At 36.0% G+C, this 25,902-nt stretch overlaps 4 protein-coding genes across 11 annotated transcripts; 2 read left to right on the top strand and 2 right to left on the bottom strand.

The window, feature by feature from the left end:
* The first annotated feature begins 4,373 nt into the window (after positions 1-4,373).
* On the top strand, positions 4,374-4,514 carry LOC110230078. The gene has a single exon (XM_021032067.1). It carries the CDS (start codon positions 4,374-4,376, stop codon positions 4,512-4,514), a length of 141 nt encoding a protein of 46 aa, XP_020887726.1.
* A 3,285-nt stretch (positions 4,515-7,799) lies between these two features.
* Positions 7,800-18,413, top strand: LOC9319635 (chromatin modification-related protein EAF1 B). Of its 7 annotated transcripts, XM_021030455.1 has the most exons (23): positions 7,801-8,139; positions 8,295-8,379; positions 8,720-8,897; positions 9,013-9,067; positions 9,154-9,251; positions 9,328-10,699; positions 10,809-10,928; positions 11,136-11,333; positions 11,696-11,884; positions 11,981-12,061; positions 12,178-12,235; positions 12,312-12,823; positions 12,924-12,989; positions 13,316-13,361; positions 13,570-13,766; positions 13,845-13,898; positions 13,983-14,063; positions 14,255-14,392; positions 14,479-14,595; positions 15,156-15,256; positions 15,338-15,532; positions 15,646-16,024; positions 16,274-18,413. In XM_021030455.1, exons 3-23 carry the CDS (start codon positions 8,758-8,760, stop codon positions 17,840-17,842), a joined length of 5,766 nt encoding a protein of 1,921 aa, XP_020886114.1. In that variant the 5' UTR covers positions 7,801-8,139; positions 8,295-8,379; positions 8,720-8,757; the 3' UTR covers positions 17,843-18,413. The 7 variants fall into 7 exon arrangements, with proteins under 7 accessions (XP_020886115.1, XP_020886114.1, XP_020886119.1 ...); XM_021030456.1 differs by lacking the exon at positions 8,295-8,379 and having other exon boundaries at positions 7,800-8,139; positions 12,181-12,235; XM_021030460.1 differs by lacking the exon at positions 8,295-8,379 and having other exon boundaries at positions 12,181-12,235; positions 12,924-12,977.
* On the bottom strand, positions 18,391-19,604 carry LOC9319634 (trihelix transcription factor ASIL1). Its single transcript, XM_002883521.2, has one exon. The coding sequence runs from the start codon at positions 19,441-19,443 to the stop codon at positions 18,523-18,525; it is 921 nt and encodes a 306-aa protein (XP_002883567.1). The 5' UTR covers positions 19,444-19,604; the 3' UTR covers positions 18,391-18,522.
* A 1,098-nt stretch (positions 19,605-20,702) lies between these two features.
* Positions 20,703-24,744, bottom strand: LOC9319633 (phosphatidylinositol/phosphatidylcholine transfer protein SFH9). Of its 2 annotated transcripts, none has more exons than XM_021031429.1 (16): positions 24,358-24,744; positions 24,078-24,131; positions 23,682-23,988; positions 23,503-23,602; positions 23,084-23,350; positions 22,927-23,004; positions 22,737-22,838; positions 22,600-22,649; positions 22,422-22,521; positions 22,241-22,327; positions 22,086-22,154; positions 21,919-21,991; positions 21,454-21,836; positions 21,289-21,363; positions 21,075-21,206; positions 20,703-20,966 (listed from the first exon to the last, which is right to left on the bottom strand). In XM_021031429.1, exons 2-15 carry the CDS (start codon positions 24,082-24,084, stop codon positions 21,153-21,155), a joined length of 1,752 nt encoding a protein of 583 aa, XP_020887088.1. In that variant the 5' UTR covers positions 24,085-24,131; positions 24,358-24,744; the 3' UTR covers positions 20,703-20,966; positions 21,075-21,152. The 2 variants fall into 2 exon arrangements, with proteins under 2 accessions (XP_020887088.1, XP_020887087.1); XM_021031428.1 differs by having other exon boundaries at positions 22,086-22,157; positions 24,358-24,634.
* Between the last annotated feature and the right edge of the window lie 1,158 nt (positions 24,745-25,902).

Below are 25,902 nucleotides of genomic sequence, written 5' to 3'. Positions count from 1 at the left end.
TGAAAAAACCATATAATTGTGTGACTACCTACGAAATGATTAATAAGCACCTTACGTTAAATTGATTTTCTTAATAGAAATTTAGGCATTGAGCTATTTTATTTTAATTAATTATTAGGTTATTTTTTTAAAAGTTTAAACCAATTGGGCTTGGACTTGGGTTTGGACTTGAGTTTAATTAAATAATTATTTATTGATGTGGAATTGGAAAGAGTTATTATTGGTTGAGAAATCTGAGTTGTATTAATCGAAATGTTTTGATTGGTTGACGATTTTAATGAGGTGTCAGTCCCACAATACTCCAAAATGCTGAGGTGTCAGCACTGGAGAGACTTTTGTTGTTTTAATTGTATTGATATCTGCAAAATTTAAAAACGTTAGCTGATGGTGCAGCTTGGTGTGTAACACATGTATATTAGTAGTTTTTATTTTATAAGTTTATATATAAATACATTAGTAAATAACTTTTATATCTTACTTTTACGGAATCAATATGCCTTATAATCAATTTTTGTAATTGTTTGTTTTATCTTACGTTTTATTATATGTTTAATTTCTTACAAATATTAGATTTTTTATATTGTGATATATATAAATATTTTTTTCAGCGACTATTATACTTCAGAACCTTAGATTATTTTTGTTAAAATCATTTATGGTACACAAGCAATATTTGAATCCTACTAAAAGTTTTTAATATACCTTTTGTTTTAATAAATACTAGGATCGGATCCGCGGTCCACCGCGGGAGAATATTGGTTTACATACGTTGCGTTTAATATTGTATGTGTTTTTTAGTAGAACGAATCGTGTAGTATACTTATAAGTATTCATAATAACGAATTGTAGAGAAAATGTAAAATTGTTTATAAATATACCCATCGTATTAATTATGATTTACAAAATAGAATTTTGTTTTTTAAAATTCTAAAATTAGACGATTCATGGGAATTAGAGCAGTCAAAATAGGTCAAAAACCGCGGGTCGAGCCTACATCATCTCACTATGGGGCAGATTTGGGAAAATATATTAAACCCGCAAATAAGCGGGCCACATGGATTAATTCGCAGTGGGTCATAGGTTTAATCGGTTTTCATCCGCGGGTTGGCGGATCAGCCCGCATATTAGTATTTATTAATAAAATTATAATTTATTCAATATGTGGTAATTTAAACAAACTTTTAATAGTATTTTTATTTATTTTTATTTTAGTAGTATTTTAAATTTTGGTTACTTTAAAATTATTTAAACAAAATCCATGGACAATCCCGCAAATCCGCATACATTCGCGGGACGGGTTTGTATTTCATATATGCTACCCGCGGGTAGTGCGGACCGACTAACACAAGTCAAAATATTTTTTGTCTATCGCAAAACGGACTTAACGGGACGAATCAACTCGCTTTGACAGTTCTAATGGGAATATTATTTAGTCATACAACAAAATGAAGTTTGGACATAGTAATAATAGAATATGTATCTTATTTGTTAGATGAGAGATTGAAAGATGAAGTATAATGATTAAAAATTAATTATTATTTTTCATGATTCACAAAATTTAATAAATACTTAGCATCTTGTTGAATAATTCTAAAATCATATTCAAAAAATCTTTATAAATTGAAAATTAAACTTCTTTGGTAAGCTATAGGTATGAAAATATCATAATTTTGATTTAATCTAATTAAATTAAAATTAGTTACATGAATTTCATATCTATTTAATTTACACGACCAAAATAAAAATATCTATTTAATTTATACGACCAAAATAAAAATATCAATTTAATTTATAAAACAGATGTGTTATTTGTGATAGATTTTCTAGAAATCTTTAGAAGCAAATAAAATATCTTTCAATTAATGATAATTGGCTAAAATGAGCGAAATTAATGACAAAAACGTTGATTGTTATTGAATTAGTCCCAAAAATATATGAACAAATTTATTATACGTAATTAATGTATAATATTGTTCGGAATATGCTTTTATTATTAGTTATCATAAGTACAATCAGATTTTATTTGATTTCCATAAATATTTGATTTTATTTCGATTTTTCATTTTTAATTCGAATTTATATTCCAAAAAAATTTCAAAGATCCGATTTCAGAATTTCGGGTCAATTTTCTGATTTTAACCCGACCCATTTTCATTTGTACTTCTCTTTTAATAGTATAGAGATTTTTTTGACCATTAAATCAAAATAATTAATACGCAAAGTTTTTTGTGTGTATTTCTTTCGTTAGAAGCTGAATACTATGAACAAGTTTTTAACTTTAAAACAATTCGATTTTCGAATTAGATCAGATCAATATTATTATGGGTCGACATTTTAACCGAACGAAACCAAACCTAGCAAACCAAACTCAAACAGATCCAAACCAAACCATAACTTACATTCAAACTATTTGATTATATTTCTTATCAACCCGAACAACCCAATCTATTTATTTATTTAATTAAATAATAATGTTGTAAATACTAATATGTAATTCCTTACCAACGTTGCACTTGATTTAGAGCGTTAGATATTTTTTTTCATTTTTAATTAATAAAATCTAAAATTAGATTAATTTTGTTTAAAAATCTCTACTTTTAAATTTCTTTAAGAATACACAACTAAAACCAAACCGAACCGAACAGAATATAAATCGATCTGAACACAAGCCAAATCATATCGAGGGGTTTTATAGTTCAAGTTTTGATCATTTTGTTAGAAAAAGTCTTTAAAAGATCATATTTTTTTATGATATACATATAAATGTTTGTCTTCTATTAAAGCTTAAAATTTTTACCAAACCCGATAGTTAGTATTTGGATTGTCTCTTTCTACCATTAATAAAATTATCTAACTGTCAATAAATATTATGAAAATAAAACTACTTTTGAATTCTAAAACAAAAGATTAATGACTTGAATTGTTCCTTTCTTTGAATGAAATGAGAGTTATATTATTTGTATTTGTTGTTATATCTCTGAAATTATGTACACTAAATCAACAACTGAACTTTTAGTCGCCTCAAGTATATTCTATAATTCCAAACTCCATTTTTTTATTTTTTTATTCAAATTAAACTATATAAAGTCTAAAGGAAAATGGCTGCATGTGTTTGATTATTTATCGTGCCAATTGTTTTTTGAATTTCTAAGAAGCTTCAAGAGCTTCAATCAAACCCGTGAGCTATTTTTTAGATTTTTTCTCCTTTTTAGTAGAGCTGAAAACATTGAATAATGATTAAAAATCTAACTTTGAGTTTAAGTAAGCAAACTTTCTCCAACTCATTTGCCTATTAGGTCTCTTCTATATCATATCCTCAATTTCTTCTAGATCTCAGCCTTCACAAACCTTCTTTCACCATTCCTCATGATTTTCTCTTTTTTCCTCAATCGACCACTCATATTTTTTTATACATTTAGATCATGGAGTTTTTTTATGTGATTAATTAATTGAGACTTGAAGCTAAAATTACCGGTGAAACAAAACATAGAAATTTATGCACTTTAAGACGAAAAGTAGATGTACTTTTGAAATATTGTTTTTTATTTATTTACAAATTTAAATATTTTTTACGAGTTTTTTTTTCTTTGTAATTTTCTTTTGGTTTCTGCCTCCATTCGTGAAGCTATCAATTTTATTCTTTTTAAAAGAAACCATGTTTTGCATATAAAAAAAAAATTATGTTAGCTTACGTATTTGAAAAAACTATATAATTGTGTGACTACCTACGAAATGATTAATAAGCACCTTACGTTAAATTGATTTTCTTAATAGAAATTTAGGCATTGAGCTATTTTATTTTAATTAATTATTAGGTTATTTTTTAAAAAGTTTAAACCAATTGGGCTTGAACTTGGGCTTGAACTTGGGCTTGGACTTGGGTTTGGACTTGAGTTTAGTTAAATAATTATTTAGTGATGTGGAATTGGAAAGAGTTATTATTGGTTGAGAAATCTGAGTTGTATTAACCGAAATGTTTTGATTGGTTGACGATTTTAATGAGGTGTCAGTCCCACAATACTCCAAAATGCTGAGGTGTCAGCACTGGAGAGACTTTTGTTGTTTTTATTGTATTGATATCTGCAAAATTTAAAAACGTTTTTATAAAAGAATGTGCAAATTTCCATCTATTTTTGTATTTTCCAGTTCTCTTATGGAGTCGGGAATTTGGTCTTGAAATTGCATTCTGAAATGTTCATCTTTATTACTTAATTTTTTTTTGTACTTCATTCTTATTGTAAGATTATGAGTTTACATAAAATTTACAAATATCATGGTTAAGATTTTTTTATTGTAATTAAAATTCTTACATTTATGTTTACTAAAATGAATAGTGTGATTACTCAATACAAAAGTGTTGAAGATTGGTTTTTATGGAGGATTGTTCACACAGTGACAAGAAGGGCTCAGGAGATGAAGAACTATTAGGATTTGCATTGATTTTCACATTCCCAAGCAAGATTAATGGTTTCATAGGTTCAGCAGTCTCTTATTTTGATCTTTGCTCTTTTTAAACAAAAAACTCATGTCCACAAATTATTAACTTTAAACTAAATTTCCCTTTCGTATAGTTTTGTCCCTGCAAAGCAAGGGCATAATACTAGTACTAATATAAACCATAAGCTTATTTTTTTATAGTCAATGGAAGTTTGTTCAAGCTGCTCAAAATATATTCTTCTCTATTTATGATATTGCTGCCAAATTATTTACCTCAATAGATTTTTTAAAAAGCTATCTACCTAATGCTTCCTTAGAAGGATTTTCATAAATATTAAGCTATCCTAGTTATTCTCATTGTATTTGTTGTTGTACATATGTAACCAAAAACAAAGTGTTGGAATTTTTGTTTGGTTGTAGCAAAGGAAATTTTCACTTCCATTTAAGAAAAGCTTCAAATACAATTGCCTTCTCAGTTCTCACAAACAAGCCAATACATAAGCTGAATGGAATCAGAACACCAAGAAACAGAGATCAAGATAAATCCAACAGAGAGACATGCATCAATACGTAAAATAACAAAAAAAAATTATAATCCATCAATGGAAACCTTAACAAAGCAGAACGAATCCATAAATATACATGTGAATGTCACTGATACAGATAGAATATGAGCAAATATAGATACAGTGAAATCGATTGCAATACGAACATAAATATACATATAAGTCTACCAAATACATCGAAACTATGCCTTCAAAAGAGCGAAATCGAAACTCATTTTTACGCGAATCCAGGCACAAACAGAACGTGTTCGGATTGAGAAAGGAGACTCAAAGAAGCCATTTTCGACGAGAGAATTGAAGAAACTACAATTGTAAGAAAATTGGTATCGAAGAAGGCAGCTTCTGGAGACACTACTGTGCAGTGACGGAAGTAAAATTCTCTTTGAACTTGGTACTCTCGCCGATATTTTTTACTTTGTCAAATTAATTTTTAGTTTTAACGCATTTTTTCCTCTATAGGAAAAATTCCAGAAAAACTCGAACTATTTAGTATTTATCGAAAAAACGTGTATTTTTTTCCGTTGTCGGAAAAAACCCAGACTATTTTACAGCTAACAAAACAAACACAAACTATCATTTTTTTTCTTTTTTCTTCGGTCGTTAACGGTTTTATATATATATATATATATATATATATATATATATATTTCCCTTTGTTTTAACAAACAACCCTTGTTTGTGGAATATGAAATAAGAAAAAAGAAAGCTAATTACCACTAAACAAATCATCCGTGAATCCGTGATAATACACATAATATATAAATTCGAAATTTTTTTATTTAATATACAAAATATATTTTTATTCAGATTTAATATTAGAATTTTTGAAATAATTCTTTTTGGTATATTTTTTTTGTTAAGAATGTAAATATTCATTTCAAAATGAATGTTAAGGTTACACAAAAAAATTATAACCAATTTTATGGTCCCATGCCAAAAAAATTTAAAAAACATGGTAGCATACACATTGTTGATTAAAACTTCAATTCAATCCTTAAGCAAACAAATGCTCTTGGAAGAGAAGAAGAACGGATTGAAACAAGATCTGAAGAATCTCTAAAGTGGAGCTGGGAAAAAAAACAAGAACGAAAGAGAGAACAAGGTACATTTAAGAATATTCAAATATGTTTGCCAATTAGAGTTCGAATAATCAAAATAAATAAGATGACAAAAAAAAAATCAAAATAAATAAGAAGTAATATATGAAAATATATGTTTTTTTTTTTTGGTGAGATATGAAAATATATGTTTGACAAAGAAATTGATAGGATTAACGAGAAAAAAATGTCATTATAATTAGGGACGATTGGTGCAGAGACAAAAATGGAGAGTGTAATTAGGAAATCGACAAATGTCGATTTTGTCGGAGACGAAAAAAAAAATAACGCTCTAAATGACCATCGTTTCCAAAAGAATTACAGAAAAACCTGTTGAATTTTTTCTCATGCGAGTGTGAGGACGCTTTGACTTTTATGAGAGAGAAATATTGAACTGACAAACATGAAATGCTCAGCACGTGAACTGATGCTTACCAAACTAACAATAATTATTGTTTTTTCGAATTGGAGCAATTTTAACACGCTACAAACATATATTCCACCATTTTAACATTTGTACACATGTAACTACATAAATAGAGCGTAAAAGTAATTATAGTTTTAAATTATTGGATCTATGTATTCATGTAAATACGTACATATATATATATTATAGCGTTATTAACATTTGTATATATGTATACACGTACATGGAGCGTTATTAACATGTTTATACATATAAACACGTACATGGAGCGTTATTAACATGTTTATACATATAAACACGTACATGAAGCGTTATTAACATGTTTATACATATAAACATGTAGATAGAAAGTTATTAACATTTGTATCACATCTAAATACGTAGATAGAACGTCGTTAACATTTGTATACATAAATCTACTTAGTTTTTTGGATATCCAAAACCTATTGATGTGTTTGTTTTTATATTGAGACGTAAGTCGTTTGTCTGACGTAATGAACCTTCTCTTGCAAAACACTTTAAGCGCATAGGGGTAATTTTGGGAGAAAAGTGGGCTAATGTTATTTTTGTTATGGACTCCGACAAGAAAAAATGAAAAACTAATTAGATCCCAAAACCTTTGTCTTTTGGCCAATTATCTCTTATAATTATAACCGCAATCACATAAAAGGTTCTATTGTTTTTAACTATATGCCTAATTGCCTATATAGACAACGTGGGACAATTATAGTTTTACGCCCAAGCATCCGTGGTCTAGTTGCAGAGGAAGCTTTGGGAAAGGGTGAAACTCCCAAACCTGAGTTCGATTCTCCCGGGAAACAAAAACACATTTGTTTGGGAAGTCTGTCAGTTGGGCTTTGGCCCAATTGGTTTACCTGGTAGCCAGAAATGCAGGCGGCCTGACTACCCCTGGCACTTAGTCGGAAGGCATTCCAAACTCGGGATAGGCAGAATGGTAGCCCATAAGGGCATAACCGTTAACACGGTAGACCAGTCCACTATGTAGTACCTCGGTGTGTTCCTACCGGGGCCGACCGGATAGCCGATGGGGTTTATCAAAAAAAAATTATAGTTTTACTAAACCAGCGACATGCCTGAGATTTGTAGAGTTTCATGTCACAACATAAAACCTGTTATAACTTATTACTACAAAAAGGCCCGAAACAGAACCAAACAAACAAAAGAAAGGCCTTGTTTGGTCAAAATCTCAGGCCCAGAATCCGGAGAGAGAGGGAGAGAGAGTCGCATACTGCGTCGAGGAGAGAGAGAGAGAGAGAACGAAAAAAAAACATCAACGAGAACTCAATTTTTTTTTTTTTTTCTCCCGAGAGGGAAACCAAAATTGAAAACGAAAAATTGCTGAATTAGGAATCAATCTCGCAACAAGCAAAGCAATTTTCATGGATTCAATGTTTTGGGAGGAGCTTCTTCTTCTCTTGTTTCCTCTGAGAAATTGATTTTCGTCTTTTGATTTGAAAAAAAAGCTTTAGAAGAAAGAGGTGTTTTTGGAAACCCTAGGAGAGAGAAACTAATTTTAGAATTTGGTGATTTTGCCCGAGTTTTGTGCCCTAGCTTTTTGCCTTCGTTGTTCTGTTCTACGTTCACTTCCCAGGTTAACTCTCTTCTCCTTCACTCTTCTATTGAAACCCTAGAGTCCAGCTTTGCTGGAGCTTCTGTGATTTTGAACGTTTTTGGTGCAGTTCTGCTATTTTGATCAGGAATGTGAACTGTTTTGCTGAAATTTCGTCTTTGTTTCTGCTCGTTTAGCTTCGAAATGTGTGATACTTGATGGAAGAGTGAATGGGGATGCCATTAAGTAGCTTAAGCTGATCATTTCTAACTTTGGTTCTTCGTAAGACTTCAGCTTTGCGAACCTCTCTGCCTTTAGGCAACATTTGGTTTCTTTGGTATTTTAGTTTCATTCATCTAGCATTATACTGGAATTCGTAATTTGAGCTCTTTATCGGTTATGCTGCTTCTCTACATCTAATCTTCTCGGGGATCAGAATGGGGAGTTATCTTAACCTTGATAAAGATTCTCTATCAAATACTAGAATTTGGGGAGTTATCTTCACTTTGATGTTCCTTTGGATAGTGGCTCGAACATTTAGCTGTTATTGATTCTAACTTGTGCAGTATGATCATTAGGAATGCTGTAAATACTGAGAGCTTTTTGATATTATTTTTTTCAGTTAAGTTAGAATTCGTTGATGGGGTATTTGAGGTGGTGATGCATGGAAGCGTTTCAGGATTTCTTCTAGTAAATGCTCAGGTTGATTCCATGGGAGGAGTTATTGATAGTGGAGGTGGTATTGGTGTCAAAACTTCTCCGCGCCGAACAGCAATTGAGAAGGCTCAAGCGGAGCTAAGGTATTTCAGATTGAGACTTCTGGATCTTCTGCAGTATGTTTAAATGCTCTATAATTTCTACAGCTATCAATCACTTCCAATGTGTAACAAAGATGCTTGTTTCAACTTTCAACAGGCAAGAGTATGATGTCCGTGAGGAAAGGAGGAGAGAACTGGAGTTTCTGGAAAAAGTATGAATACCTATTTCCCTGTTCTCTTTTTTTTTTGGTGTGTAAGAACTTATGATGATAAGCCTTTACTCTTCTATCTGCTTTAGGGCGGTAATCCCTTGGATTTCAAGTTCGGTATTGCAACTTCACATAGCGTCCAATCTACATCACTCACAGATCAGCAAGCAGAGCATTTTATAAACAGGTACATTCGTGTTTGTTGTAGTTCCCCATTAATTTCATGGATTAACTCATCAATATTTACCCATAACCCCCCACAGTGAAGTCAAGGATAGTTTTGCCCTGACTGCCTCACCACATGGAGACTCTGTGGAGAGTAGCGGTAGACCTGGAGTTCCTACAATTTCTGAACCTAATACAGCAGATAATCTTTTACTGTTTGATTCTGAAAACAAGTCAGTTGAAGGAGAAAGAAATTTGAGATATCCTAATAGGCAAAACAGAACTTCTGACTCAGAACGATCTTCCAAAGCAAACACCAACCAGAATACCAAAGAAACAGAAGATTCTGCCATCTTTCGCCCGTATGCTCGGAGGAACAGATCAAAGATAAATCGGGATCCAGCGCGGTCAAGCTCTACAGATTTAGTTCAGAATCGTGGTGGTCTTGCAACATCTATATCCATTCGCAGAGGATCAGTAGAAGGAAAGGGTTGCATTCCCGAAGCAGCCAATCAAAAGGATAGGCATACAACTTCTGTATCTTGTCCAATATTTGCAAATACAAATGGTAATAACGTTCCAAAAAATAGAGTTCCCAGCAATTCTCTGAATACTAAGGTGGATGGTGAACCTGTTGTACGAGAGAGTACTGCTGGATCCAAGACTAGTTTATTTAAAGATGAAGCCGACATTACATATAGAAAAAGGTCTGCATATTTGCCAGTTGGAGAGTCTGGCCTTGCTGGGGAGAAGGCACAGCTAGTTTCGAGTGGTACAGAGATTGGTTCTCCCAAAGCTGCAACAATAGCTGGGCAGGAAAATAATTCTACCCAACTGAATGGCCTAAGAGATTCCATGGGAGAGGAAGAAAGCTTAACAAATAGAGGAGCTGCAGGGACTAAAGGGATAAAGTCAGAGTCTTCTCATGCTAACAACGTAGAAGTAGATGTAGATAATGAAAGAGATCTTTATAAAGTGGAGAAACTTGACTCTGATGAAATCTCTATGCAGAAGACTTTGAGAGTAGAGGGGTTACTGGATCAAACAGTTGGTGAAATAACGAAAACTAAGATTGAAGATGAGACAGGTCAATCTACCACCATTATTACTGAGTGCATTCCTGAGCGTGAAATGCAGATGAAATCGGTTAAAATTGAAAATCAAAGTCACAGAAGTACAGCTGAAATGCAAAATGAGGAGAAAGGTTTTGAGACTGAGAAAAGGCTTCAAGATGGGTTGGTTGTACCCAAAAATGACAGGAAAGTTGGTAGTATTTTACCTGAAAATCCTAGCAGCTCGTTGTGCTCGGGAATTCCTCAGGCATCTGTAGACACAAGTTCTTGCACAGTTGGCAATAATTTATTGTCAGGAACTGATATTGAATCACTAAAACATCAGCCGAGCTCAGATGCAGTTGTGATAGATACTGTCAAGGAGGACTCTATCCTTGAAGAGGCACGGATTATACAGGTTTTCTTTTTCAACTTGGCTTGATGATCTTAAGTTGTCTAGCTTTCGAAGAAGTTATAATGTTTATATACCTTTTCATCTTTTTATGTATGACATAATACACTATCAGGCAAAGAGAAAAAGAATTGCCGAGTTATCTTTTGGTACTGCACCAGTGGAGGTCCGTGAGAAATCTCAATGGGATTTTGTACTCGAAGAAATGGCATGGCTGGCAAATGATTTTGCGCAGGTATGGTCTAGTTAAATTAGCTTTCTAACTTAAATTCTATATATCTGCATGGAAAATGCTGCATGTTGTGGATTGTTGTTCTGTTTATTTACAATAGCGTCTGGACATTCGTCTTCTTAAATGAGCTTGTCCACTTATATGTTACTGAAACATTTTTCAGTGAGTGTTCTGATTGCATTTTATTACCTTTTACTTTTCATCATCCAGGAGCGCCTTTGGAAGATGACTGCTGCAGCACAAATTTGCCATCGAGTTGCTTTGACTTGTCAGTTGAGATTTGAGGAACGAAATCAGCACAAAAAGCTGAAAAAAATAGCTTCAGTCCTATCTAATGCTATCTTAGAATTCTGGAGTTCTGTGGAGGTTCCTGGGGAGCTGGAGGAGACGAGCTTGGGAATTGTTAAGGTACTTGACTGTCAGACCTCTTTTCTGGTTTTGGATGACAATGGTGATCATAAGGTTCTTTCCTTTTCTTTTAAATCAGAATTATGCATATATATATGTATATATGTATATATATACTCATTGGATTAAAGTATTGACAACACTGACATCCTGGAACCATATTATTATGTTTGTGACTAGACTGTAAAACAACATAATTCTACTGATATTTCCTTCTTATGATTGAGAAGCCTGATCTTTCTTATTTGCTTGCATTGTCTTTGATAATTACGTTCAGGAGTCTCTGATTCTGTTGCTCTTTATGTTATGATTTTTGTAAAACTTAATGGTATCATACTAAGTAATACTGTGGTTGTATGCAGGAGACTTGCCAAGAATCTAATTGTGTGAATGGCAGAGTATGTTTGGCTGGGGGTGTCAAGGAGTATGCAAGTAGATTTTTGAAGTACAACAACTCTTCCATCTCCTATCATTCAGCTGCACCGTCAACACCGGACAATATGTGCAACCCAGAAATATTGGATATATCTATGGTTGATCAGCTTACAGAAGTATGAATTTCTGAAAAGAACTTCCGCAGCCTCAGTTAAATACTATTGCTGTGGATAGTTCTACAATATTGCTAATTGAGCTTTGTAACTGTGCAGGCAAGCCTCTTTTATTCAGTTCCATCTGGTGCAATGGAGGTATACCATAAGTCCATTGAGTCGCATCTTACACGCTGTGAGGTATGTGAGATTTTTCTATGCTAGGACCTCGCGTATTGTAACCTTGATGGCGTATATTTTCCTGAGAATATATATCTGTTCTCGGAATATATTTAACAGTATTTCTCTGTTCCCAGAAGTCTGGAAGTAGCATGCAGGAGGAGGTTGATACATCAGCCTATGATACTGCTGGAGGTACGCACAATTCTGGGTTGTTTGAGCTTCCCGGGCTGGTTAAATTTGTGCTAATTTTTATCTCTAATTAATATAGGATATAATGTTACTGCGTTCGATGAGGATGAAGGAGAAACAAGTACCTATTATCTTCCGGGAGCTTTCGAATCTAGCAGATCATTTAATATAAGCCACAAAAAAAGGAAGAATCTGATGAAGTCTCATTCTGCTCGGTCATATGATCTTGGGGATGATTTACCGTACGTCAACTACACAGGTGGCTCTAACTCATCAAGTTTGATGGCAAAAAGGTCTGCCAGTAATATTAATACCTGCTCAGTTCCGACGAGGCGAGTGCGCACTGCTTCCAGGCAGAGGATTGTGAGTCCTTTTGGGTGTGCTACTGCTGGGAATTTACCAGTGCCCTCGAAGACAGATGCGTCTAGTGGGGATACTAGTTCTTTCCAGGATGAGCAAAGTAGTTTGCATGGTGGATCGGCAGTCCAAAAAGGCACAGAGGTTGAGTCAAGTGTTAATTTTGAAAAGATGTTACCTTATGACATGGCTGAAACCTCAGGAAAACCTAAAAAGAAAAAGAAGACTCATCAGGTAGTTTGCAATATCAGCATATCTCTTACTCTTTGCAGAAAATAGTTGCTATTAGTTTTAGTTGACATCGCATTGTAATTTTCAATTTCATTTGTTGCAGGGATCCGCATATGACCAAACCTGGCATCTCGATCCGTCAGTCCATGTGGAACAGGTGATTTCATTGGTAAAATCCTAAGAATCAATTTGAGCAAATGTTTAGGGAAAGCATGCGAGTTTAGGTGGTGTGAATTAATCAATATTGTTGCTTGACTAGCTTGATAAAATAATTTTTGCCACTTTGCTTAACTGGTTTGATGCTTGAGTCTTACTCATGGGGTTGAAATACTTAACAAAGTTATTTTTTGTTTCCGTTTTTATCTTGAAGATGTGACGACTATTCACAGTTTCCTATTTCTTGAAATGAGAACTTTAAGTTATGATAGCAAATGTTTACCCTGTACTAGTAATTGACTTCTTAGAAAGGATTCTAATTCATCCTTATTTTTGCAGAAGGACCACTGGAAGAAGCGACCAGAGAATCATTTTGATATGAATGGTATTATTTGCAAATTCTTCTTCACTTTGTGGTGCATTATAGTTCTTCAGCGGTTGGGGGTTCCTCAGCCTCACTCTGCCTGTATAAATTAAACAATGTTTTAAGCAGCATTTTTTGCATACATCTTATCATTAACTACCAATTATAAAACTAGAGCAATGGTTATTGTTTATAATTCTGTGACATATTTTTAATTGTATTTTACAAGGTCTGTATGGTCCTCATAGTGCAAAGAAGCAAAAGACCACCAAGCAATTGGTAGACAATAATTTTGATATTGCTATTCCTCACGCTGGATCGATTCCTTCTCTGGCAGCTTCCCAGATGAGCAATATGTCCAACCCCAACAAATCTATCAAATTTATTGGAGGTCGTGATAGGGCCAGAAAAATAAAAGGATTGAAGGTATGCTCTTGAAGGTTTACTAACTCCATTCACTTTGTTTAAAATATTTGTTTTAAACTAGAATTTTGTTTTTCTCAGATTTCTCCTGGTCAGCATGGTTCTGGAAATCCGTGGTCACTATTTGAGGATCAGGTTTTTTAGACGTCATCTTTCATTAACATTGATGTACTGATGGTTGCTTTTATCAGTATCTAAATTTTTTTCCCCACCATATAGGCGCTTGTTGTCCTAGTGCATGACATGGGCCCTAACTGGGAGCTCATTAGTGATGCTATGAACAGCACCCTTAAAATTAAGGTAAGTGCCTGTTTTTTGAAAAATATTGGGATTCTTTCTTTGGTACATTTTGAACAGAGTGGCAGAGCTATATTTTTTTCTATTCTAGTGAACTGTTGTGTTGGATATTGTTGTCCAGGTTATTACTTTCTCGTATTAGTGAACAACTGGTATTTGTTACTGGCTGATTGATTTTTCCATTGTTTGTCCAGTGTATATATCGCAATCCGACTGAGTGCAAGGAGCGGCATAAGATTCTGATGGATAAGACTGCTGGTGATGGGGCTGATAGTGCTGAAGATTCAGGGAATTCCCAGTCTTATCCATCCACTTTGCCTGGCATCCCAAAGGTTTTTATTTAGCTCTGAGATGCTGAACAAAGTGCCTTCTATGTTTAGACTAATTTAATGACCCCCGATATGTTTGTGATATTCAGGGAAGTGCGAGACAGTTGTTTCAACGACTGCAAGGGCCAATGGAGGAAGATACCCTGAAGTCTCATTTTGAGAAGATTTGTTTGATTGGGAAGAAGTTACATTATAGAAAGACACAGGTTAGTTCACCTACTACTTTGTTACTGTTTCCAAGCTTGTAACCTAAAACTAGTCATAAATCAACTGTTGCCTGGTAATAGGGATAGTTCTTTGTGTATGTACTGTGTAACATACTAGCATCAAGGAGATGAAATGATGGGTGATGGTAGTCCAAATTTTAGTTTTTGAGTCCCTTGTGGGAAGAATGCTAAAGGGTTCTTAACTTATAGTGCCAGAGAGTGTTATCAGAGTTTCTGTGGTTTCTTTTGTTCACGGAATTCAGTTTACAAGTTGCACTGGAGCTGGTAAACGTTTTTGCTTATAGAGTTATAGATATGGAATTGGAGAAGATAGGTTTCCTTAATTCAGTTTTCAATTTGCGTAAAATTTATAGTATGAGAGGCATATCTCAATCACCTGACATACCAGGTTTGCATGTTTCTAAGTATAGCTTCAAATCTTGGCTAACATTTGCTGAAGTCACATTGTAGTTTGAAGTATGAATCTCCTAAGGCCTTAAATCTGTTTACTTGTTGCTGCTTTTGTATGTTTGCGACTGTTTCATTCATCTATCTTCAAGAATGATGGTCGGGATCCCAAGCAAATAGTACCAGTTCACAATTCACAAGTCATGGCTCTTTCTCAAGTATTCCCGAATAATCTGAATGGAGGTGTTCTTACGTAAGTTCTGTTGTTCCCTTAAATTCACATATATCTTGACTACTCTTGCAATTCTAATATTTTGCTAATCTCCGGATGAAGGCCCCTTGATGTCTGTGATGCATCAACTTCAGGTCAAGATGTATTTTCACTTGAAAATCCAGGTCTTCCTATGTTGAATCAGGGAACGCCAGTGCTCCCTACTTCTGGAGCACATCCATCCACTCCTGGATCGTCTGGTGTGGTTCTGAGCAACAATTTGCCAACCACATCTGGCCTACAGAGTGCTTCTGTCAGGTAGACCTGTACTGAATGGTTTGTCTTGGTGAATGCATACGTCTGTGAATCTCCGCTCATTTTACTTGAGGGTTTTTACTTATTTTGAATGTTGATATATATTTTCTTTATAGGGATGGTAGATTCAATGTTCCTAGAGGGTCTTTGCCACTTGATGAACAACACCGACTACAACAATTTAATCAGATGTTATCCGGTAGAAACCTACAGCAGCCCTCCTTATCAACTCCTGGAGCTGTCTCAGGATCTGATCGTGGACATCGAATGGTTCCGGGTGGAAATGCTATGGGTGTAACTGGAATGAACAGGAACACACCCATGTCAAGGCCTGGTTTCCAAGGGATGGCCTCATCAGCAATGCCAAATACTGGTAGTATGCTTTCTTCTGGTATGGTAGGAATTCCAAACACTGGAAATGTTCATTCCGGAGGAGGAGCTTCTCAAGGAAGCTCCATGCACAGGCCTCGCGAAGCTGTGCAGCATATGATGCGGGTAAGCTATTTGGATTTTGTTTACTGCTACGCTAATTATTACACTTAGTTATAAGATTTCTCACATGCGGGAACTTGTAATTACCTATTTCTTACTTCACCACCTGGACTATATCTGGCTCCTTGTTTTAGTTTGTAGACGTTCAGCGCTTCTATTTTTTGTCAACCGCTGGTCGATTGTCATTTTGAACCTGTTTGACAACATTAAGACTATACAGTGATGATAAAAACTGATATGCATGAATTTCAGATGCAAGCTGCTCAAGGGAACAGTCCGGGGATCCCAGCTTTCAGTAATTTGAGTTCTGGATTTACCAACCAGACAACTCCTGTTCAGGCGTACCCAGGCCAACTTTCCCAGCAACATCAGATGTCACCGCAGTCACATGTGCTTGGCAACTCGCATCATCCTCATCTCCAGAGCCCAAGTCAAGCCACTGGGGCACAGCAGGAAGCATTTGCTATCCGTCAAAGACAAATACACCAGAGGTATTTGCAGCAACAGCAGCAGCAGTTTCCAGCATCTGGTACTATGATGCCACATGTACAACAACCTCAGGGCTCTTCTGTTTCTTCTTCTCCACAAAACAGTCCTCAGACTCAACCACCTGTTTCACCCCAGCCATTATCGATGCCCCCAGTGTCGCCCTCTCCTAATATTAATGCTTTGGCACAACAGAACCCTAAAAAATCTCAGTTGCCGCTTCATGGTCTGGGTAGGAGTCCTCAGTCTGGTACTTCTGGAGTGAACAATCAAGCTGGAAAACAACGGCAGCGACAACTTCAGCAGCAGTTGCAGCAGTCTGCAAGACAACATCCACACCAGCGGCAGCCAACACAAGGTCAACAGCAGAATAAAAAGGGGATGGGTAGAGGCAACATGATCTATCAGAACATCACTGTCGATCAGTCACACCTGAATGGTCTTAACATGGCCCCAGGAAATCAGGCTACCGAAAAAGGAGAGTCAGCGGTTCCAGTTAGGCCTGATCAGCAGTCTAGTGCAGGGACTACCACGAGCACACATATGCAGTCTAAACCATTTGTTCCTCCCTTATCTTCAAATCATTCACAGCAACTGCCAAAATCATTCCCTGGTGCTTCGTCTCCGTCCCAACAACAGATGCAATTACATTCAGACAATAACATCCAAGGCCAGACCTCACCTGCGGCCCCATGTAACATCTTATCCACCTCTAGCCCGTCAATTACACCAGCAGTTCCCCCTTCTAACCATCAGCATTTGTTGATACACCAAAAGCAGCGCAATCAAGTGCAATCAGCAGCTCAGCGAGTTGTTCATCATAATCACCTAGGAAACTCTGAGTTATCAAAGAAGTCCCAAGCTGAACGTATGCCACGTGTTCCGCTGTCTGTCACCAATACAACCCAAACTGCTAGTATGGGTACGACCAAGGGTATGCATCAAGCGAGTAATGATTTGAAAAACATAAAAGCAGTTGATTCTACTGCGGTGCCTGCTTTGGAACCTCCATCTTGTGTTGCCTCTGTGCAAAGCACTGCTTCTAAAGTAGTAAACAGTTCCAATACAGATTCAGCTGGGAATGATCCAGTAACAACACCGAACCAAGGACTAGCTCAGGAGCATCTATCTGGTGGCTTGCCTAGTCACGGGATCAAGGGCGTGACACAGAGACAACAACAGTCTCTACCTTCAGAAGAAAAGAGACCAAAGTTGCCAGAGAAGCTGACTGTACTAAATCAGAAACACCTTGCTTCTGAGCAGCAACAGCAGCCTCAATTAGAAGAAGCACTGGAAGTATCATCTTCCAAGCCTCCTGATACAAAAGTGGAATGAGAGGCATGACAGATGAACCTAGAACCTTGAGTAGTTGTAGATCCTGCAAAGCTTAATGCTGGCCCTTACCAACAACAACCCTGTACAGGAACCCAAACTGGTTTATCTCCTCCGCCAGCAGAGTCGGGTCCTCACTTTTTGGCATTAACATCATCAAGTTGGTGATCTTTGAATTGGCTGAGATGCTGTATAACATAACAAACTCTACAGATTGTGGAGTTTGCAGATTTGATAAGGCCAGAGGGAGATAAAATAGGGAAGAAGATGTTGGATAGGATACAATTCATGCAGGTCTTTTTGCCTCTTTTGATGACCACAGAGAGAGAAGGTATATGATAATGTAAATTACCCACTTGCATCATAGAGAAGTAGTCTCTTCCTCCTTCTTCTTCTTCCCATCTTTTGGTTTGGGAGAGAGTAGAAACAGTTTATAATGTTTTGTATAGAAGTCTCTACTCCTCCATCTTTGTGGCATATATTTAGGCCTTTTTTTTTTACCTTTTCCTCTAACTTATTCTCTTGTAGGTTTTAGGTTAATTTGATGAATGTATCCATTGTTCTGTCTCTTTAATCTCTTATGGTTCAAAAAAAGTTCACTTAAACATTAGCTTACATAGTGCATTCTTCAATTCATTACCTATGTTACAAATCTAAAACCAACAATGACACTAATCTCTGCGTTAGAAAGAATCAAAAGCATTGTTGATAAATTCAAGAAGCTGAGTTTGTGAACTCTGAATCAAATTGATTCTTCTAATCTCCATTTCCTTACGAAGCCTCACTGTCTCTTTAACAAACTCAATCTTCTTCTTCTCCATCACCATTACTCTCTCAGCAAACGCCCTAATCTCCGCCGCAACAGCTCTCGCTCCTTTCCTCCGCCTCTCACCGCCATCTCCGTCGTTCCTCTTCCTCTTCGATGATCTCTCTTTTTGTCCCCATGACAATAATCCTCCACCAACTCCAGCAAATCTGTTAACAGTACCAGGTCTTCTCAATATGTAATTAATACTTCTCGATTTGCTCTGCCTCTCATCTTCGTCCTCTTCTTCTTCGTAGTTATCATCGTCTTCGTCATCGTCGTCTTTGTAGTGATTATTCGAATTAGGAGGAAGACGAGTGAGAGGACGAGCTGAGATCGGAGCAGGATTTGAATCCAATTCCTCCATTTGATTATAGAAAGGCCAAATTGAGATAGGTCCCATATTCTGTCTCTCAGATCGGAATCGTTTACGCATCTTCTCGATCTTATGCCTACACTGTGTAGATGACCGTTCAACGCCGGAACGAGATGAGACAGCGACGGCGATTTCTTCCCAGTGAGTTGATTTGAGAGGACCACGACCAATTGCGTACCATTTCTCTTTGTAGGATTCGATTAGGAGGAGAGTCTCGTCGTGAGTCCAGAGAACTGGTTGGGTTTTCCTGGCGACGGCGGAGGTTGATGCGGCTAAGGCAACGACGGTGATTTGTGGTGGTGGAGAGGATGGATTCGTGAGTGGAGGAGGAGAGGGTGGTTGTTGTTTGTGATGCGGCGGAGTAGCGGCGGAATTAGGGTTTGAATCAGAGGGAGGAGAGGAGGTCGGCGAAGGCGTCGTCATGGTTTAGTGGAATAATGTTAATTGGCGCTTCGGCTTTTGATGACTCCAAATCGGATCTTTGGGCTTTTTGTCTTCTCGTTGATTTTTTTGGTTTCTGGGCCCAACAAAATTTAGTAGACCAAACCACTTCTCTTTTTTACTCAGTCGTAAGACATGGGCAATAAACCAAACCGAATCTACCGAATTGAAACCGAAGCAAAAAAAACGAATTAAACTGAACTGAAAATTTGAAAATAACCAAATAGATATTAAATTTTATAACCGAAAAAACCGTAACAGAATTGGTACCGAACCGAAATATTTCGAATAACCGAAAATATCTGAAATACAATTATATTTTAAAAAAATATTTTAAAAAAATATTAATTATTTATAGACCAAATAATAAAAAAATACTTAAAATATATAAAAATAGTAAAAATACTTGAAATAATCAAAAAATAAAAAATCCAAAAATAACCGAAATATCTAAAAATATCCAAAGCAAAATAACCGAATGGATACTAAATTTTAAAACCGAAAGAACCGGAACCTAACAAAAACCGAACCGAAATTTCAAAATATCCGAATGGATACTAAATTTTAGAATTGAAAAAACCGAAACCGAATGGAACCGAACCGATAACCGAACGCCGAGGAGGACTAGTCAGTGATATAAAAAGTATCAGAGGAGGAACAAAAGAGAGAAACTGATGCAAAACTCCTTTCCTTATTCAAAACATTGTAGGGACTCTTTTTTTTTTTACTTGTAGGATTTATTCAAGAGAAATTGACTAATTCATACCAACAAGAAGAAGAAGGAGAAGCTAACCATTCTTCTTAATAATCACTACCCATTCACTGAATTCTTCTTCTGGCTCTGCCTCTGTTCTGTTCATAATTTGGATAATGTTCTGCTTTTTTGTGTGTTGGTTCGGTATTTTAATACATGACGTCATTTTAATGATTTTTTGTCATATATTTTAATACATGACGTCATTTGACGGCACGGTGGAAGCAGACGGTGAGTGGCTCGGCTCGGATCTCAGTTGATCTCTCTCCTTCTCACGCAGATCAATACGGCAAGCAACGGCTGCTCCGAGACGGCCGCTTTGCTTAGATTAGGGCTTTGAGTTGGTTTATTTTTCTGGCTTGTAGTCACATATATACATAACGGCTTAAGCGATTTAGGGGTTTGTTACTTGGGGCTTACGCTAGCGGTTTGGGTTCCTACCAAATTTTCATCTCTGTTCTTTCTCTCTTTACATGACCATCAAATGTAATTATATTTGTAAATTGTGATTGTAAGTAAGAAATACACAATACTGTAAAATCACCACTATTGGATTATACTATACAACAATGATGTGCAATAAAATCGTTATGAACAAAAAAAAGTAAAATCCCAAATAGTTCACTAATTCCTCTGTTTTCTAACCTAAAGAGCCTGGTAAATAAACAAAGCTTGCTTGCTACTTAACAATTGTAAGCTCTCCCTCTTCAATTTCACTTCCTGTTACCATGTTGCCTTTAATATATACCATCTGAAAAAAACCAAAAACCATTCAAGGATAAGTGGTCCAAGTGAGGAAGACGAACAAAAAATTTAGTTGGAATACGAGACGAGATGAGTGTGATGTGATGTTTCTCACCTGCTATATGGTTGGAGGGTGAATTAGTAGCTATGCAGACTTCGAATATGAGATCCGAAGATACATTTATTCTGCAAATTAGGTTTCTGCTTGGAAGTTTCTGCAGTGTCTTGGCCAGCATGAACGCATTCCCTGTGTTAAGCAAAGAAGAAGAATGTTTCATATTGAAGCACACAGAGATTGATCCCAAGTGTTCACATAAGAGAAGACTTACCGTTGAGCTGCTTTCCTTTAAGTTTTCCAAACACTCAGCGAGTTCTATTTGTTTTGACGCGGTCAAAAAAAGCGCCTGTCACAAACATTAAATCCTAAACTTAAGTCTAATGCATGGAGAGATAAATAGATCTTGAAACAGATCAGAGAATGGGTCGATAGTTACCGTCTTTGTCTTCTGTAAATCTTGCTCAATGGATTTGATGCGATCTAATGAATCACGAAGTATATCTTCTTTATCTTGAGGAATGCTTGAGGGTTTATCACATAAAACTGTGACCATGGTTTCTAGATTTTGCAACCTCAGCCAACATGGATGGACAGACTCTCTTTGCACCTGAGGAGGAGGAACTTGTTGCTGGGAGACCGAAACCCTTAACTCCGGTCTCAATTGGTTCTCTGGTTGCTTATTTACAAGTCTTCCCAAGATCCGGAACATGAGAAATAGATTGCCAAGAAGTTGGACAATAAACCGAGCCAACAAACTTGCAACTTTCTGAAGAGAGGTCTTTAAACTCCTTTCTACTGTCAGATTATTCGGTAATGGATCTGCAGAAAAGTATTCTAGAGATTATTAGATTCTTGTATAAAATGGATCATGACATGAGCACACAGAGTGGCGTTAACCTACTTGTTGAATCAGACTGTTCCATTCTCCCAACACCAACTGCTTCAGCTTGATTGCTCAGCTGAGCGCGTTTGTCCTGGAAACATAAGAATATGCGGTAATCATTCATTGACAATATTAGACCATGAACAAACAAAAGAGCACCAGACTATTTCTATACGTAAACTAACCTGTTCAGAATGTGACTCTCTCTCCCTAACTTGGCCTCCATCAGGTGATAACATCTCTGTGTTCACATGCTGCTAAAAGAAATGGGCAAGTGATATTAATACAGGACGTAACAGAAGCCAATCGCTGTTACAAGTTGACCAGAATTTATACTAACCGGTAACGCAAATAATTTAGCTACTTCCCCATTCTCCAGGAGCCCTATTGCTTTTGTTTTGTACATTGCATCTCTCGAGCGCACTAGCTACAAGTATGATGCAAAACAGAGACTTTATCATATAATGCTTTTTAAGAGATACCAGTGTCTACACAAAAATTTGAGCTGAAAAGGATCATACTTTCATTATCTCCGGGTCATTCCAAGGCCCCTTGTTGAATCGCATACACCCACCTTCATTTGCACAGGTACAATTTCCTCCCATAAACTCTGGAAGCTCACTGTGTAAAGAAAATAACAGAGGCTAACTTTATAAGCTCGATTATTTTTGAATAATCACAGATAAAGTAGAAACTGACCTTGGATCTATAATCTCAAGAAGGTGACTGCGATATTTGTTTCCCAAAACCTGTGCAATAACCAATGTAAATTGTTGGTCAAGTTGAAACATCTGAAGGGTCCTGTATAAGGCTTATCTATGTGGGAGATGTAATACATGTATCTTAGAAGTAGTTTTCGGGTCGAGAAAGCCTTTCACGGTGTTCCAAACAAGCTTGAATCCGTTTCCAGCATTAATAATGTACATCTGATTCAATGTCTGTCTTCAGTGAACCAAAACCAATGTTAGTGTTCTTCAATGGTGAAAAGTGTATATGTTGACATTCAAATAACTTTCATACACCCACCTCAGGATAGTTGTCACCATCAATTTTTTGCATTCGCATTACAAGGTCCTGAGCTAATTTTCTAAAGCTCATCCAACTCTGCATCAAAAGAAGCATTCGAAAACTCAGGATGTAGCACTGAAACAGAATGTTGAGAAAGGAATAAAAAGGTACCAACCACTCCATGCACATCTATTATGGTTGTCGAAGAATTTATGTGCCTCTTTGCTGCGATCGAACAGGCTGGAAACTTCTCCGAAAAAGTCTTTTCAAAACCCTGTACATGATATCTCAAGAAACGCTCCAATGTGGTAACCTTCATTAGCTTGCCGGGGTCAATTTTACCAAGCCGTTCAATGTAAACAGGTCGTCCCTCTCTATCTACACCATGATAACCATGTGGATAGTATTGTTGTACTTCTTCAAATTCATCATAAACAAAATCCTGAAGAAAATAAGTCATCATTGCAAGTTAGGAAAACAGCAAAAACACCATGTGAAAAGATTCTTAGAAAAATTCTAAACTTTAAAGGTTTTTGTAGCACACTCATAAACAACAATATCTTTACCAACTCAAGGAAGGTTCTTATCCGTCACCTGCATTATAGTATCAACTCCATTCTCTTTCCTCCACTTTAACATTTCTTCCCACATCTGAACAGTTTTGTCAAGATCAAATCTCCTCGCCTTCAAGAATCTGCAACAACAAACCTGAAACTGATCATGACACAATCTAAAATACTCACTGACATGATCCTGCAGTAGTATCACATTACCTCAACATGGTATGATAATCATCGTGCCGAGGTGGAAGCAAATCTAAAGAAACCAAAGCTTTTCTAAATACATTCACTGCTTTCTCCTCTTCTTCATCCCTCACATCCTCAATCACAATTGGTGCATATTTATCAGCTACACGCTTCCCTCTTTTCCTTAAACTATGTGTCAATTTACTCGAAGCTTTAATAGCTTTCTTCTTTAAAGATCTAGAACGAGTTCTTGTAATCTTTTCATCATCTGAAACCTCAATGTCTTTACTCTTTCCTTTCTCAGTTTCTGGAACCAAAAGTATCTCACCTAATGCTAAAACAACAAAATCAAACATAATCAGATAACTTCAAAAATCACATAAAAGCAATCAGATTTTGCAAAATCTGTATCTGAAATTTTACCTGGCATTTGTTTTTAATCAAGAAACAGATGATAATAATGTAAAACCTCTGTATCTGCAGAAAGAATCATAAATGTAAGATTTAACTCAGATTTATATGAAATCGAATCATCAAATCAAATCGTAATTTTGAATCAAACCCAAGATCAAGAAACGAGAATCATCAAATAAAAACTGATCCTTTTTTTTAATCCCCACTACAAAGATCCAGAAAAAAGACACAAAACCCAGAAATGATTTCTCAAAATTCTACATTATTCGTCTTCGAATTCTTTTCTTACCTAATAAGCAAGCAATCTCACGAAATCGCGGAGTATCAAAAATCAGAACTCTTTCTTTAAATTTTCCAGATTTAGGTAAAGAAGGAAAAAAAACTATCTCTCTCAACAAAAAACGTCGCTTTCAGATTACAAAGTCAAATCTTTTATATACATATACGTATAAAGTTTTCCTCGGAGCGTAGCTTTGAGAAAGAAGAAGACGAAGCGTCGTATTCAAACCAAAATTAAATGCAGAGAGGAGGAAGAAGAAGAAGAAGAAGAAGAAGAAGAGAGAGAAAGCTTTGCGATGGTTATATTCGCCATTTTTATAGCTTGCTTAAAGATGGAGAAGAAATGAAAACCGGAACTTAACCGATAATCAAACCGGATTAAACCGGAGATTTAATCAGTCAAACATTTGTTTTATTAGTCAATGCTTTGATATTTGGAGAGTAATTAACGTTACGGCTAGTCAAAGATAAAGGTGTTGTTAGTTAACTTATATTTAACGGCGAGATTAAACGTCCGTTTGGTTGTTGTAGCGGTGGTTACGGACTTACGGTACGCGTAAGAGCTAAGCTAACCATAATTATCAATTTTTAACAGTGTTGGTTTGGTTTGGTTATGTGTTTTTTAGTTTATTTTGTAATTAAAAAATCTGATGTGGGTCCACCGACAGAATAGTTTTTCCACGTTTCCTCCAATTAGAATGTGACACGTGGTGAGTGCCGACGCTGATTCTATACGGAAATAAGGAAGTGCCACGTAGCTAACTTTAGGTCCAAAAGGAGAGGGACAGGTAGACCACGTGAGTTGATCAATTCATGGCCTTGCTTTGCATATGAAAGACTTTTAAAGATTTGTTTTTGTGTAAATGTTTCGCTCACTTAAAAAATCATGTTTAATAGTTAAATGAAGGGAAAAATCGTTCAAACTTTTCCAAATTACATTTATAAATTTTTATAAAGTTTCAATAGTTAACTTTTTAATTTCTCACTTCTTCATTAGATGAAACTACTCTTAAATAAATTATTAAATATGCATCTTGATTCTTGAAAGGTTAAGTATGGACCGGATGGTTGGTCGTCGGAAATCTCAGATCTTATTGGGTATGGAACGGTTGGGAGAGTGACTCGATTTTTTTTTTGTTGCTAAAAATGTAAATACTTTACTAAAAATGAAAACGGTTTAAGTTTACGATCGATGATTATAAATCTACGTAAATGGTCCTATTGCAAAAAAAAAAAAAAAAACATAGAAGAAAACACAATCTACACAACAAAAATGATCAGGCTAATTTCGGGATGACAACTAGTTTTCACCAATGGTTAATTCTGATCTGGTACGTAGAAGAGAGAAGAGCTCTCCTTTTAAACTCTTCTCACTCCAATGGGCCTTATTGTATATAACGCCAGCCCATTAACTGCTTCATGTTCTCAACTGCATAAGCCCAAACCATAACCCATATGCCTTTGACCCGAAGTCAACCCGATTCTCCAAATGTGGAGAAGGCGATTCCGACAAGCGACAAAGAAACAGTTGTTCATTCCCAAATCATCTCTTTCT

The sequence above is a fragment of the Arabidopsis lyrata genome, assembly GCF_000004255.2.
Source record: "Arabidopsis lyrata subsp. lyrata unplaced genomic scaffold ARALYscaffold_3, whole genome shotgun sequence".
In the NCBI taxonomy this organism is placed as follows: domain Eukaryota; kingdom Viridiplantae; phylum Streptophyta; class Magnoliopsida; order Brassicales; family Brassicaceae; genus Arabidopsis; species Arabidopsis lyrata.
This window is presented reverse-complemented; position numbering and strand designations above follow the sequence as displayed.

Bases quoted from the DNA above. Each gene is read 5' to 3' on its own strand.
- LOC110230078 (XM_021032067.1), top strand. From the start codon at position 4,374: ATGGAGGATTGTTCACACAGTGACAAGAAGGGCTCAGGAGATGAAGAA.
- LOC9319635 (XM_021030454.1), top strand. From the start codon at position 8,758: ATGCATGGAAGCGTTTCAGGATTTCTTCTAGTAAATGCTCAGGTTGAT. The intron at 12,990-13,315 runs GTAAAATCCTAA...TTATTTTTGCAG, and splicing joins TGGAACAGGTGATTTCATTG to AAGGACCACTGGAAGAAGCG. The intron at 13,899-13,982 runs GTTTTTTAGACG...CCCACCATATAG, and splicing joins GGTCACTATTTGAGGATCAG to GCGCTTGTTGTCCTAGTGCA.
- LOC9319634 (XM_002883521.2), bottom strand. From the start codon at position 19,443: ATGACGACGCCTTCGCCGACCTCCTCTCCTCCCTCTGATTCAAACCCT.
- LOC9319633 (XM_021031428.1), bottom strand. The intron at 22,650-22,736 runs GTATTACATCTC...GTTATTGCACAG, and splicing joins AAACTACTTCTAAGATACAT to GTTTTGGGAAACAAATATCG. The intron at 21,364-21,453 runs GTAACTATCGAC...TGTTTGTGACAG, and splicing joins ATTTACAGAAGACAAAGACG to GCGCTTTTTTTGACCGCGTC.